This window comes from Pithys albifrons, chromosome 5 (assembly GCF_047495875.1).
Source record: "Pithys albifrons albifrons isolate INPA30051 chromosome 5, PitAlb_v1, whole genome shotgun sequence".
In the NCBI taxonomy this organism is placed as follows: Eukaryota; Metazoa; Chordata; class Aves; order Passeriformes; family Thamnophilidae; genus Pithys; species Pithys albifrons.
Window position 1 is genome coordinate 4,210,086 of NC_092462.1, and position 15,569 is coordinate 4,225,654.

General features: G+C 43.1%; 1 protein-coding gene across 2 annotated transcripts in view; it reads right to left on the reverse strand.

The window, feature by feature from the left end:
• The window catches only part of PRDM5 (PR/SET domain 5), a 58,859-nt gene extending 44,841 nt beyond the window's left edge, over positions 1-14,018 (reverse strand). For both annotated transcript variants that reach the window (XM_071555070.1, XM_071555069.1), the window contains exons 1-3: positions 13,851-14,018; positions 9,718-9,801; positions 969-1,091 (exon numbers count right to left, since the gene is read on the reverse strand). In XM_071555070.1, coding sequence (XP_071411171.1) covers positions 969-1,091; positions 9,718-9,801; positions 13,851-13,943 — 300 coding nt within the window. In that variant the 5' untranslated portion in view covers positions 13,944-14,018. The remainder of the gene's footprint in view (positions 1-968; positions 1,092-9,717; positions 9,802-13,850) is intronic.
• Between the last annotated feature and the right edge of the window lie 1,551 nt (positions 14,019-15,569).

Below are 15,569 nucleotides of genomic sequence, written 5' to 3' on the forward strand. Positions count from 1 at the left end.
TACTGCTCCCTCTTGTGACCCTCACTCTGCTCTGGCTGACACTGACTGTGGTTTGCTGTCACTGCCTGTGCATTCATCATGTGCTGATCACTCAGACTCCTCATGGATGAGACAAACTATTCACTGCTGTACAAGGACTAGGGAATTGAGTGAAATTAAAAACTTTCTAGAAGAAAAACAGAAGTATATTTCAATATAATGTGTAATTAAAACAGTGGCACTAATTACCAGTGCTGCAAATGACAACTACAAAAATGCAAAAATAAACTTGATAAGTTCAGATCAATGGGAAAGACTAAAAAATTATCAAGTACTACATGATCATCCTATCACTTGTTCCTTCAAATCTCTTATTTCTACTGGAATATTTTAGTTACTATGCTTCCTTTCAAACCTTTGCACTTTTATATGAAATTTTACACTAAAAGGCAAATGCATGATTCTGCTTTTCACACACCTAAATCCATACTTGGGTTTAGCATAAAACACAAACAAACATCTAAATAGTTAGTCCTGATTCAACCAGGTATATAGTTATCTGTTTAGTTGCCACAATGCCAAGGAAACAACTACATGCAGACAAAAGCTTAACTAGACTGTAGAGAGAAAATTAAACTGTTGTTACAGTTGTGGGTTAATTACTCTGGAAATTATTTTTATGTACACTGTTCAAATCAGGAGAAATGGTTCATATCAGTGATCTGGTGTGATTTCATCACAGTGGATTAATATAAACCTTTCAAATAATATCAGATTCTGAGGACTTCTTTCATCTTCCATCCTATCAATCTTATTTATGGTATGATACTTGAGCATAAGAGTTCAATTCTAAAAAGAAACATAGAAAAAGGAAAGCAGTTTGCTGCTTCTCTCAGATATTACAATTTTATTGCAAGAAATGAGGACCAAAGAGATGAAATGGGTAAATCAATAAGAGGAGGCAAATGGCAGGAATGCACCAAATCTACCTGGATGGCTGCCAGGTTCTTCTGTTCCTGCGATGGAGCCTCGTGGACAAAGCGCAGCCAGTTGGAATGGCGTGGATTGCTCGCGTCCAGGATGTAGAGCACCTCGCCTTTGCTCCCACGAACCTGAAACATTCCAAAAAAAGTCAAGCTAAATTAAAGCTGTTTACCAAACACCATCATATAAAGCACCGAGGCTGAGGAAAGGCTGAGGGTGTTTAGCCTGGAGAAGAGGAGGCTCAGGGGAGACCTTATCACTCTCTACAGCTACCTGAAGGGATGTTGTAGCCTGGTGGGGGTTGGTCTCTCCCCTCAGGCAACCAACAGTAGGACAAGAGGGCAAGAGCTTAAGCTCTGCCAGGGGAGGTTTAGGTTGGATATCAGGAAGTAATTCTTTACAGAGAGAGTAATCAGGCATTGGAATGGCCTGCCCAGAGAGGGGGTGGATTCACTATCCCTGGAGGTTTTTAAACTGAGACTGGACGTGGCACTGAGTGCCATGATCTGGCAATCAAAGTGGGGTTGGATTAAGGGTTGGACTTGATGATCTAGGAGGTCTCTTCCAACCCAACTGATTCTATGATCTTGCATTCAACAAGTACCACATTTTCCTGTGACCATATTTCTTCCCCTCAGAATAGGGAGGCAACTCAAATCCAGCCATTCCACTGGGTTCCTCCTCTCTTTGCTTAGACTTTCCTGTAGCAAACTGTTCTGCCTGGCTGCTGGGCCTCCCAGTCTGACAAGTGCATCACTGGTGCCCTCTCCTTGTTCCTTCAAGTCCTCTTTTTCTTTAGGATCTTGCCAGAAACCAATACAACCTGATGGGTGCCTTTAGCAAGGGCAAAATCCATCTTGCCCTTGGATGGAGATCTGTCTTCAGATCATGGGCCACTCTAATTGCATTGATTCATTCCATATATTCTATTTTACAGCTCACTTGAGTATTTCATACATGTCTCTGAAAGTATTTTAAGTGTGCAGTCCCAGAGAAGAGCAGTCAGTCTGACTCTGCTTGGCTGAAAGTTTATCACTTAGGAGATCATTTCAGTAAACAAATTAGTGTACCACATAGATGAAAGACTGTGAATTATTTACTAGAGGGCACGTTCATGTTTCAGGGTTTGCCCTCTAAGTGAAAAAGCCACTTTATTAAAAAAAAAATTGTGCACACAAGATATGGAGATGGAGGTATCTGGAGCTTTTGGATACCATTACAGAGCAAAATAATTCCTGTGAGTGTAACAAACTTTCAGCTTACACTGAAAAAAACGAAGGTAATTGAAATAAAAACTTACTATTAGCCAAGTCATTCTTCCCCATCAAAACACAAACTGCTGAAAAAATACATTTGTCACTGCCAAAAAAAATTGTTTGTTTTATTTTAAATAATAAATCACTTGAATCTCCACTGATACAGATGATAAAGAGCCGTGCAGAAAGGTCATAGAGCCACACGATTATTCCAAGTGATTTATTTATATAATGAACATATTTTTATTTTCATCTGTCAACAAGAAGTATCCAGTGCAGGTATTTCCTAAAAGCGAGGGAATTTGGCTATGGCAGATCAAAATTAGATTGTCTTTGTGGCTTTGTATTTAAATTGCCCACATTCTTGCTGTAATTGTTTCTAATAGATGCAATATCAGATTCCTTCAGTACAACTGCTCCAATTACCTAAACATTTAGGATATTATTAGGAAGGAACAACACTGTTCCCTTACAATAATAGCTGGTGACAGCATGTTGCTCTCAGATTTAAGAAAAAAAAAACAAACCTACTGTAGTTTCTGCAAACAAATAAGTCTTCAAAATTTATTACTCTTCTTCCAAAGGAAAACATCATATCTTAAAAAGGACTCATCTTGAGAAAGTGCCAAACCTTTCAAACTTTAAAAGCTCTCTGACTTTCAAACACACCACTGTGAAAAGGGTCAGACCTACATATTTCAGTTCACTGGGAACACTGTTATCTGACATGAGCACTGCAATGGCTTTCCCAGAGAAGTTATGGATGCCCCATCCCCGGGACTGTTCAAGGCTGGATTGGATGTGGCCCTGAGCAACCTGATTTAGTGAGGGGCATCCCTGCCCTTGGCAAAGGGGTTGGAACAAGATGAGCTTTAAGGTCCCTTCCCATCCAACCACAGGAAACCCATGAAAATGGTGAACACTGCTGATTAGCATCTTTGTGTAATTAAAGTGAAGTTAATGGCTTGGTGATTTAGCTACCAAAGGATGGGTTACAGAAGCCCACCATGAGGGTGCTGTAAAGGCTTCCATCAGATCTTGAACTGGAAAAAGAAGCAATCCATGTCCCATTATAAAAACCCTGTGTTACACCATCTACCTTTCCATCAATTCTTCATTTGTTGATTTTTAAATTATTTAATTTATAATCACTTCAGTGATACCCAATCATCTCACTTGTGCTTTCTCAGTCTCTGCCAATCCATAAAAGATGTAAAACACAAAGCAAAGGCTTAGCACATAAGGAAACTATTGAACAAGGAAAAGGATAAATCCTTTAAAAACATTCTATATTTTCTACTGCTTTTTTCACCTCATAAAGAAATAATGCTGCATTAAATACACAGATGTGAGGACGAAAAGTCAAGAAAAACAGTAAAAACACTGTCCTTAACAAAGACTAGGCTGGTGACATTTAGCACTCCCTTTCTGGTTGCATGGATGGTGAGTTTCCTAAATGAACAACTGGTCTTTAAGCACCATGGTAGAGAATTCCACATTTATTTCTCAAAACACCTGAAGTTTATATATACATATTTATATATAAGATATACACATATCCAAAGGATGCACCAGACACGAGAGCACCTCAGGATTATCTTCCTGAGAATCAACACAAAGGTGTCACTGAACTGATTCAGCCTTCACAGTAAGATGAAATCCCTGACATTCCCTGTTGCCACGCAGGGGGTTCCATCTCAAGATCAACCAGGACATCTTTGAATTAAGCCAATTAACAAAACCACACATACAGATATTCAGAAAAACCTGTCCTAGTCACTGCATAAGCTCCAGAATGAAACCCTTTCCAGGCCTAAATAACGCCTGAACTGCCTCCAGTGTCCATCAGCACAGGCACGACTCCACCTGCCACAGTGAAGGGATTCCCACAGTTCCAAGATACATCCCAAGCTGTTACATGTGCTACCTCAAAATGCTCATGAGTGCAATTGCAGTTGCTCTACCATGCACACCTGGCAAGCTAAGAAGGGAAAAACAAAACTTCACTGCCAGTAAGCAGATGGTTATCTTTGCTGAGCACAGTAAACACACTGCCTGCTTTCTGGAAACCATTTTCTAAACACTTATAAATGGAAAAATCTATGTTCATAAAACAATCATATAAAGAAAAGTGCTGTGTTCTGCTTTGCATTTTTTTGATTAGCTGAAAATGTGGGTTTTATTGTTGTGTAATATTTCTGCATCCTGATTTCAGCCCCATCAGAGAGCTCAGTGCAGAGAACAGACTTGCATCTTAATCCCTCTGGTGCACGACACAACCTGACCTTGTCAGAGACAGAAGAGGCAGAAGGGTCTCTCCCACACTTCTAACATTCTGTGGAGCTTCCACAGCAGGGTTGAACTTCCCATTCACTGGAATGATACCCAGATCTCCTCAAGGAAATAGTGTGTGGTTTTCTGTACCAAGTTCAGGGCAGGACACGAACACCTCAGCCTCTCAACACGTGCTTCCCACCTTCCTAAATAAATCCCATAGCTGAGGATGTGAGGCCAAAGTCTCGGTCACTTCTGGAAAGAGATTCTTCTCATCACCAAAACCAGAAGATGATTAAGGTGCTGTTCCAAAAGTTACTAAAATTAACACAAAATTATACCTTTAACATGGATAAAGATGACTAAATCGAGTTTTAATGGAAATTCAGGTAAATAAACAAACTGATAAAAGCATTACTAACTACTTTGGACACCTATCTATCCCAGTGGGAACTAATTTAAGAAAACTGAAAATCCAGGACATAAACCTGCAGCTGAGATAGTGCACCAATGTCTGATTCGTGTGTAAGTTCAGAAATGAAAAACCACAAAAGCATTTTTGAAAATTCAACAAAGATTTGCACAAAAATGTTAAAAGCCAACAATTTCACATGTAAATACTGAGGAACAATGACTGGGAGGGTAATTTTCATATAGAAAAATAAAGACTGCATGGCTAAGAACTAGATTTATAATATTACATTCATCTTGAGGGCAAACACAGAACTCATCAAATCTAGACTTATTTTATCATGAAACTCTGGACATAATTTGAGTTTATGTCTTGTATGCAAATGCCTTTGTATGCCAAACCCACACTTGACAGGCAAGATATCAAAGAAATTTAAAAAAAGGAAAAGAAAAAATGGCAAAAAAAGAAAAATGCCACTAAAACACACCAAGTTTCAAGTGCTTGACTTGTCATACCTCAATCCTAAACATTGCAGCTCTGATATAAAGCTGCCAAGAGCAGATTTTGTGTTGCCTTCACCACTTTTCAGGGAGGGTTATTTAACCAAACCCAACTGTCACCGCAAAGGATGAGAGTTAAGTAGTAGAAACATTAGATCATTTCATTTTCTTATACAAACACAAACATTAACTCCCACTGCAAGACTGATTTCTTTTCTTCTTGGGTTTAACATAACAATGAAGAAAACACGATCTTGGCAGGCGGACAGAAGCCAAGCCTGAAATATGTAACATTCAGCATTACATGGCATATTATGTTCCATCCAACCCTGACCAACATTTCTCCATGGCATGTCACAGTACTTGGAGAAGAGAAGGACTGAGTCTTTCCAGCCCCCCCTGTTTTAACATTTGCCAAAGTCAGCACCAGAAGTATTTGCTTGCCACAATCCAATAGCAGGGGAATGAATGCCACTTTCATGGTTAGGGATAATGAAGAAATGGAACAGATACCTTTTCTTTGCAAAGGGACACCTGAGGCTCCAGAGCAAAAACTTGAGTGAACTTTGAATACCTAGAGATTATTTCCTTCTTGCCTTTAAGCACTTGCTGTCCCAGCAAATACACAAAATTTAAAACTGCTATGCCAAGTGTACTAATAGTCACACACAAAGCAGTGTTTAATTAAGGTGTTAGTGGGATGGTAAGAGTAAGAACTAAAGTCTAAATCCATCCCCAGCACCTGGCTGTGTCCTTCACCAGCACAACAGCCTGAGAAATAACAACACAGGAGCTGAGGGATAACACAGAGGTGTGTTTTTAACAGTAAGGAATCTTAGAATCAATTGGGTTGGAAAAGACCTCTGAGATCATCAAGTGCAACCCCTGGTCCAACTCCAGGCCCTTTACCAGATCATGGCACTCAGTGCCACGGCCAAGCTCAGGTTAAAAACCTCCAGGGATGGGGAATCCACCCCCTCTCTGGGCAGCCCATTCCAATGCCTGATTTCTCAAAGTACAAAGCCATTTGGATGTTCTCTTGGCTCTTTATCACTCCTAACTACGTGGTTACCACAAATTTGGGGGTTTTTTTCCCCTTTTACACCACATATAAATAAAACAATCCAGCCTGTAGCTCTTTACAAAGATAACAGTCAGATCAAGGATGCTTCCCACCCACCCCACTCCTCTGGAATCTGCTGAATGAGCAAGTATAAACCCTTGATTTCTTCAAAACTATGCAAGTTAAGGCACAGCAATGGCATTCTGCTAGATTTAATTGAAAGACAAACTCTAACATCTTCAGAACTTTATTTCACAAAATCACTGGGCTCAATAAATTTTTTGAGGCCCAAAGACCAAAGAAAACACAATGTGTGCAATTCTGTCTCAACATGATGTCTTGAAGATGGCAACTCACAATGCTGGTCCCAGAGAAAAAGGAATAACCTCATCCAAACAGACCACATCACAGAGCACTCTACACAACTAGAATTGCATGTGGTAAACTCCCTCACAGAAGAACACTCCAAAAAACTGAAGCCAAGATCCCAAGAAACAAAATGTTTCACTAATGCTGAATTATTTGACTTACAAAAAGCCTCTCCTACTCAGCCTTCTTTCTAAAGGTGTCCTCTCTGAGAACACATTTTTTTGAATGCCAACAGACTGTGAAGTCAGGCATTATTGTGCCTTCATCCAACAGTCTTCAGATTAATTATTTTTAATACCTTTGTTACAGCTGACTACACACAGACTTGGCCAGTTTCTGTGCGTGCCTCCCACAGGCCCTGGAATAACCATCTACTTGCACTGTTCAGCATCTTACTTTCTGCATTCCTGGTCTCAGTTTTCAACTTCAGACTACTCCCAGAATGATTTAAATTATATTATAAAGCTCACGTTCAGACCAACCTCAGTAAACATGAACAACTTGGGTTAAAACAGTCAGGAAGTCATAAAATTTGGTATGCAGGAATCTTTTCAAGGCTCTTGAAACCAGGTTATGGTAGGGTATTTTGAGATGATTTTAGAACAGTCATAAAAAGCTCATTTTTCTGGTTTGCTGTTGATGGGGTCATATCAGTGTCATCAGTAAATACATTTATTTGCCTTTTATTTTCTGCCTCATAGAAACAGATAAATCTCATTTAAGCATCAGCAGTGAGGAGTCTGGAAAATCACACAGCTTTCCAACAAGCTTAAACACCTTCTCATCGCTATAATCCAGCCACCATCCTCTGAAAACCTTGTTCTGGCTCAAGAACTTTACTGATTTAATATGAACTGCAGGAACATCAGGAAGAGACAAGTGGGCCAGAGCACACCAACATGTTCTGTCCTCAGTAGACACCTGCAATAAAAGCACATTGTGATGGGTTTTTTCAGCTGAGAACAAACAAGATGAAAACAGTTGCTCTGAGCACACAAAGAGGAACAAACTGCCCACATCTCTTCTCTTCCTCTGGTCAAAAAGGGTATTTTGGCACATCCCTAGATTAAGATAGACAAAAGAAAGGGAAAGGGTGAAAACAGGGATTCACATCCTGGAGTTAACACTCATTAGGGATATTTTGCCTCTCACTGCATTCATAGTGAGTTTGGGTTTAATAAGATGGGCTTTCAGCATTCTCTCACTGCTGATGGTTCCAGTGTACAGCACCTGTTTTAGCTCTGCTAGGGCTGTATCAACACTGTGCTCTCTTTTTAAGCTGCTCAGGGGTGTCAATGCCAGAGATTTCTCAGATGAACATGTAGTTTGTGGTAAATGCACTGAGAGGGCTTTAAGCCACATGTCAAACCTAAGTTTTTTTGGACAGTGCCACACAACATAAAAATAACAGTCATACTTCCACCTCTACCCACAGGAAGAGGAAAAGGTAAATCATCAGTCCTCTTCTCAGAGTAAAAGGGGACTAAATATGTATTCAATAGAAAATGTTTGGCTGAAGAAAAAAATAAAGAAATTCTGCTCCAAGAACTACAGCAGGAAAAGAAAGATTACAAAGGCACAACAGAAGCAACAAAAAGGTGCTTATAACAAGCTGGAAACATATTTCAAGTATTTTTCAGTCAGTGTAATCTCCTCCAGGGGTAAACAAATTATTTACTTCAGGCAAATAGGTGTGACAGGACCTTGAGGGCATTATGGACCCAATTACAAGAACTACTGTGTAAATGACTGTTCCTGAGTAACACACATAAAAAAGAAGAGCCCTGAAACTCATTATGCCTTCAGCTGGCTGCCCACAGCACTGGGGTTTTATTGTGTTAAAAATCTCCCCGCTACTCACTGCATTAAAAGTTGCTACAGCTCAAAACCTGCACTTACATTTGCCAAACCCCAGCACAATTGTCACACCAGGAAATGTCTTACATACAGCTGAGGGAAGCCTTGAGCTGACACCTGTTGATCAGCATAAATCAGTACCTCAGTAACTTACAACTTCCTCTATTGAAATTATTTTAATTTTTAAAATTATTTTCACAATTTTTAATATTTTTTCACAATGTTGTTATAGTTTTATTTTGATTGACTTGGTATTTTTTCCACACTTTCTATTTCTTCATAGTTTTAAAGGCGTCAACTCCCCCCTCCACCCAAACAGCATCATTTCAAAGTACAAAATCTCACTACAGAGGGAGAGAGGGAGAAAGGAGGGGGGCAGGAAAGAAAGAAGGGGGGAGGAAAGAAAGAAGGGGGGAGGAAAGAAAGAAGGGGGGAGGAAAGAAAGAAGGGGGGAGGAAGGAAGGAAAGGGGCAGGAAGGAAGGAAAGGGGCAGGAAGGAAGGAAAGGGGCAGGAAGAAAGGAAGGGGCAGGAAGGAAGGAGCGGGGCAGGAAGGAAGGAGCCGGGCAGGAAGGAAGGAGCCGGGCAGGAAGGAAGGAGCCGGGCAGGAAGGAAGGAGGGGGGCAGGAAGGAAGGAGGGGGGCAGGAAGGAAGGAGGGGGGCAGGAAGGAAGGAGGGGGGCAGGAAGGAAGGAAAGGGGCAGGAAGGAAGGAAAGGGGCAGGAAGGAAGGAAAGGGGCAGGAAGAAAGGAAGGGGCAGGAAGAAAGAAAGGGGCAGGAAGAAAGAAAGGGGCAGGAAGGAAGGAAGGGGCAGGAAGGAAGGAGGGGGCAGGAAGGAAGGAGGGGGCAGGAAGGAAGGAGGGGGCAGGAAGGAAGGAAGGGGGCAGGAAGGAAGGAGCGGGGCAGGAAGGAAGGAGCGGGGCAGGAAGGAAGGAGGGGGGCAGGAAGGAAGGGAAGGAATTTGTTACAGAAAAAGTTAATTCTGAGAACAGTGTTTGCCAGGTGTGATGATGTCACTCTACTCACTTCCCACATGAGCCTGCAGTCTGTGTTCTCATCCAGTTCCTGGGGCAGTCGCTTCTCCCCTGCAAAGGGGCCAAATTTTTCACCCTAAGGAATAATTATAAAATAAAAATAATCAGTAAGGGAAAAAAGAAGAAAGTAAGTGACCTACCAAGCTCCAGCAGAGGAACAATCTTCAGCTTCAAACAGAAACCGGCAGTTTTCCTTTATTGTCCTACTACATGCCAAGAAGGTGCACATTCTTGAGGCCTCAACTTGAAGCTCATTCCCATTCTTTCTCTAGCCTGGAGAATCTCATAAGTCCATACCTTTCCTCTACATGCTTCTTTCCCCTTTGAGAAACAGCATTTTTCTTTATCTTAAATAAGGCTGAAATTTCCAAGTCAAAGGTCTTACATTTCTTATAAAATGTTCAGGAAGCACCTTGCAACAGACACCCAACCAAAACACAGCCTTTGGCATGCACAAAGTTTGCATGAGATTTACCAGTGAGATTATTTGCAGTGCTGCTTTTTGAAGTGCCACAAATGAAAACACTGAAGAACTGAAGGTTTGATCATACAGAGAGATTGGTTTAGAAATGGAGGGAATTCTGCATGTGTCTGTGAATTAATTCGAGCCTCCATAAACAAAATTAAAATGTTGTACCAGCTGCTGGTCATAACACAGGCTGTGAAAGCATCCATTGATATGTTCTTCCAAAAGGATTTGGTATTGGAGTTCTTGCCTTCACAGATGTCACACTACACACTCTGCCTTGTCCTTACTGGCAGTGACAAGCCCTACAACCTGGAATGCAGATTCCCTTAGGCAGCATCCACATCCAAAAGTACTATATAATTCTAAGTATTAGAGTTTATAACTACTTATTGAAAAGCAACTTAGGATTTCTTTAAAAAATAAGAATATTTTTGTTAATAAAAGTATTGATCTTGTCCACACTTGCCTTCCCCCAGGCACATTCCATGTTCCCAGAAACAGCCTGCTACATATCTAGTTTTTACAGACTGCCTGCAGGCAGAGTGGAGAGGAAAAGGTGAAATGGGAAATATCCAAGATCATTCCCCTTGGGAACAACCAATCAAATTTAAAAAAATAAATCCTTGCATTTAAAATTAAACCTGAAGAGGTAATAACAAAGGAAAGTAAACTGGCTGTGCAGAACAAGGTAACAGAATAGAGAATTTTTAAATGTGCATAAAGAAGATTTCATTACAAAGAAGAGCAAAGCAGAAGGTGAAAAGATGAGAACAGCAAAGGACAGCAGTTGGAGCCCAGAGCAGTGATGGAGACACGCACATGGGCCATGACAGCAAAAACTTCATGTCCCTCCTGATTGCCAAACCACCTTTCATTGTTTTTCTAATAAATTATGTCAGAGTTCCTCCCCTGTCAGCTTTTCAAATCCTGTTTTTTAAAACTCTGACTGAAATTTCCTCCTTTTCTTCCCTCATCAGCAATGGAGGTGAACACAGGTCAATACAGGTGCAAGTGTGCAGCACTTACAGGGTTAATTTTACCCATCACTGAAGCCCAGAGCACCCCGGGATGAAGCACAGCAACAGCTCAAGAACAAGAAACCCCACACAACATTCCCATCCCAGCTACCCCAAACCAAGAAATCTCTGCTGCAGTATGTTTAAGACACTCTAGAAGCTCAAAGCAATGGCAAAAGGCATCAACCATGTCCATCTCAGAATGCAGAGTAACTGTAACATGAGCAGCAGGTGATTCAGATTTCTAAGCACTTTCTATGGCTTCTCAAATTTGGAGGGAAAAGAAAACCTGATGCCTTGGAACACAAAGGTCCACAGGGAAAAGTGCAATTATTCATTAAGCCTCTCAGACCATTTTGTTTATATATATATATATATATATATATATATATATACACACACACACACACATATATAGATATATACACACATATTATTCCCAGTTAATAAACATGGCACATGCCAATATACATTCAACTTCCTCTCTGCTCAATCAAAGTGAGGCACAGACACAGTCTAAAGTCAGCCACGGAAATGATTCAATATATGAAGGCACAGGCTCCCAGTGCTGGACAAGCTGTTTTCAGCAGTTGGTCACAAGAAAGCAGCAGTGACTGATCTTCCAGTTGCAGCAGAACACAGAAATGTAATGGCTCTCTGATGGTTACACCAACAGCCTCACGATACAGTGCTCTGTGGTCAAAGGCCAGCAGTTGGAAAAGAGAAGGTACACAAGAATCACATCTCTGTTAAGGTGACAAAACAAAACAAAAAGTTTCCACTTTTATGCTTACAAATAAAAAAATGAGAAGCCTGAAGGTGCACAAGCAGATGGCAGGCAACAGCAGTTCAGAATGTATTATTAGCACACAACTTTGCCAATAGCAGAATTTTCAGAGGCCTACCTAGCACTTGGAGAGTTGGTACGGTAATTTCTGATCATAAGGTCATTTGAAATGTGTTTTACTTCAGACAACAGCAGTTGTGTGACCACAACAGAGAGCAAAAGGTGCACTCAGCAAGACAGGCTTTTACTTCACAATTGTCACATTCAACACGCTTCCCAATCCCAAAACTCTGTGGAAAGTAATGGCTCTAAGCTACTCTGTATCACAGCCATCAAGTGTAGCACTTCTGCCTCATCACGGGACAGGAGCACATGTTGAGAGCACTTCAGATGGGATTTTTCTTTCCACGGAAAAGAGTTACACACCACCTGGCTGCGCCATCCACCCTTCTCCCAACAGCCATGCCTCAGGCTCCAACCAATTTTGGGAATGCTGTTTTAACCACTGTTCACAAGGCAACTCAAGAGCTGGGTCGTCAGCCCATCAAAGCCTGTTCTTACAATCGGGGCTTTGCACACCACAACTGCCTGTGCTACAGAGGACTCACTGCTGAAGGGCAAAGCCTGTAACAAGCACTGTCACCAGACACTCCTAATACAGAGATCCTCTTGCAACTGCCTCTGCTTTTACCTTCTGCATTACACAGTCTATACACATCACACTTGCAACATTGCAGTATTTCTAGGATGTCCTGGCAGAGCTCTGCCCCAACATACTTTGTCTGTACAGAGTTCTAAACAGATGTGGAGTTACTCAGGTAAGAAAATGCTCTATTTGTCATTGCACGCTGCTCTGAATGGTTCAATTCATAAGAGTGTAAAGGAAGGAGGCTCAGCCCCTGACCTCACATTTTCAATTGATATTTTGTATATGCTTGTTTGATACATGTGTATACCCAGGGATGCCGATTTCCATGAGTTTCACTGTGTCAGAGTGCAGGGATTAACAGTGTACAACTTCCCTGTGTGAATCCCAAAGCTTTCAAATGAAAGTTCAGAACTCCAGTGGAAAAAATTTAAGCCAAATGTTATAAAATTCTTCGCCTTCCATCCCCCCCCCCCCCCCCTTTAACACTCAGGGACGCCTCAAAAATGCTCCACCCCACGGTGTCCAAGCCTTGCTGATGAAACCACTGAAAAATTAGGGGAAAAAAATCAGAGCCAAAACCAGGATAAAGATGGAAAGCAAAACATGCAAAATGCATGACTGTACAGCTTTGGGTTTGCCGTGGTGGGTCCTAACAAGCCACCTGGACAGCCACCGTCGGGATTTCAGTGATGGCGATCCCCTTAGGTATGAGGTGTGAAGTGGCATCACCCGTCCGGGGCACGGGAGACGTGCAGTTCACCCGCATCAATCACAGCGCTCCCGAACCCGGGTAATTATCCCGAAATGAGGAGTGAACTCCCTCAGAGCTCCCAGAGCCGGAGGGACGGGGGGACCGGCGGGCGCCCCTCAGAGCGCGGACCGTGAGGGAGGCGGTGCCGCCCGGGGAGCTCTGCCCTCACCGCCGTGTCAGAAACACAACAAAGTTAAAAAAAATAATAAACAAAAAAAGAACCAAACACTACAGAGCAAACCCTGCGCTGGCCCCCGCGCCCTGTCCCGCCCGAGGGGGAGCCCCGGGCGGGGGGACAGCGGGCGGTGCCTCCCGTGAGGGCACAGCGCGGCCCCGGCCAAGCTGGAGCGGGGCAGAGGGCGGGGAAGCCGCCCCGCTCCCCAGCCATACGTGGCAGCCTCTCCCCGCGGGCCGGGCCGGGCCGGGCCAGGCCGCTCCCCCGCCATCACCCACCTTCTTCACTCTGCGGGCCGTGTAGAGCCCCATCCCGTCCTGCACCCGGGACGACTTCAGGGCGAACCTATCCGGCACGTACATGCCCAGCATTTTGGCACGGAACTCGGGGCCCGCCGCCTGCTAGAGGGGAGGAGGATTCCCGGGGACTCCCATCCCACCGGGAGCAGCGGCAGGAAGAGGGGCTGGCCGAGGGGCTCTCCCGGCTCCGGAGGGGCGGGGCGGGACGGGGCGGGCGGGAGTGGCGGGAACGGCGTGAGGGGCCGGGAGAGCGGGAACGGGGGCGCGTGAGGGGCCAGGAGAGCGGGAACGGGGGCGCGTGAGGGGCCGGGAGAGCGGGAACGGGGGCGCGTGAGGGGCCGGGAGAGCGGGAACGGGGGCGCGTGAGGGGCCGGAGGTGCGTGAGAGGCTGGGAGCGGGAACGGGCGCGTCAGGAGCCCGGGAGCGCGTGAGGGAACGGGAGAGCGGGAACGGCCGCGTGAGGGGCCGGGAGCGGTAACGGGGTCGCGTCCCACAGGTCCCTGGGATCGATCTTGCAGTTCCTGGATGAACCCACGGACTGGGATCGATCCTGGGGTTCCTGCAGTGCAGATACAGGGAACCCACGGACTGGGATCGATCCTGGGGTTCCCACAGTGCAGGTACGGGGAACCCACGTTCGCTCCCCAAACCATGTAACTCTTCACTTGCAGGGGTTGTTTATGAGGGAACGCCAGAAACTGAGCAACTTCAAAAGAATGCAGGCATCACAAATTATTTTCTCTAAAAATCAACATCCTCTATGGTTCTATACCATACCCTGCAAAGGCATTGTTTTCTGACTAAAACCACAGTGTAGTTGAACAGGGAAAAAAGTTTCATGTTAGCAGTTTGCTAATGTGACTCCAGCACTCTGAACACCCCTGTGAAATAAAACTACAATACCCAACAGTGACTTTTTTTCTAGAAAGCTCATTATTTTGGGTTGGGATTTCAGTCCACATCATACAAATACTGTTGCTCTCTAAACTGAAGTAGTGGTGTAGCTGGAAAGGGGATTTGGTTGCACCTGATTATGAAGTTAAAAGTAAGTATGAAGGCACACAGAAGGAAAAGGAATAAAAGTGATAAACATATATTTATAGACATTTTAAAATTGTGATTCTAATAATAATAATTAAGCCACTGGAGCGTAATAACCTCTTCCTCTTAGTATTCCTTCAGATATATTAACAGATGTATAAATAGTGGAAATATTAAAAGCTCCTGGTTTCCAAGTTGGAAGAGTGAAAAATGTCCAGAGTTTTATTTAGCACATGTCAGTGGTAACAGATCATCATAAAGGCACATATTGCTTTGGATCAGTTGGGTTTCTGCCTGTCCATGGGAAGACATCCAGGGAAAAATAAAACAACATTTAAAAAAACCAAAACAAACCAGATCTAGCTGAACATGGAACTTCCTTCATCTATGTTTTGTTCCCTTACATATTGCACACAATGATGCCATTGTGCATTTGGCATCTACAGAGTCTCAGTTTTGCTACCATAAAGCTTTATTAAAAAAACTTTACAAAGGTGATGTATATTCTCACCACCACACAGGTATATGCAGAAAAATGTAGATGGTACTGCATGATAGTCAATACATGAGCAAAAGCTGTGGTAGGTTAGAGGAGTCCCCCTCTTTGACAAGAAAAACAAAAGGAAAAAATCTTGATTGAAAGAATGATTTTGGGAA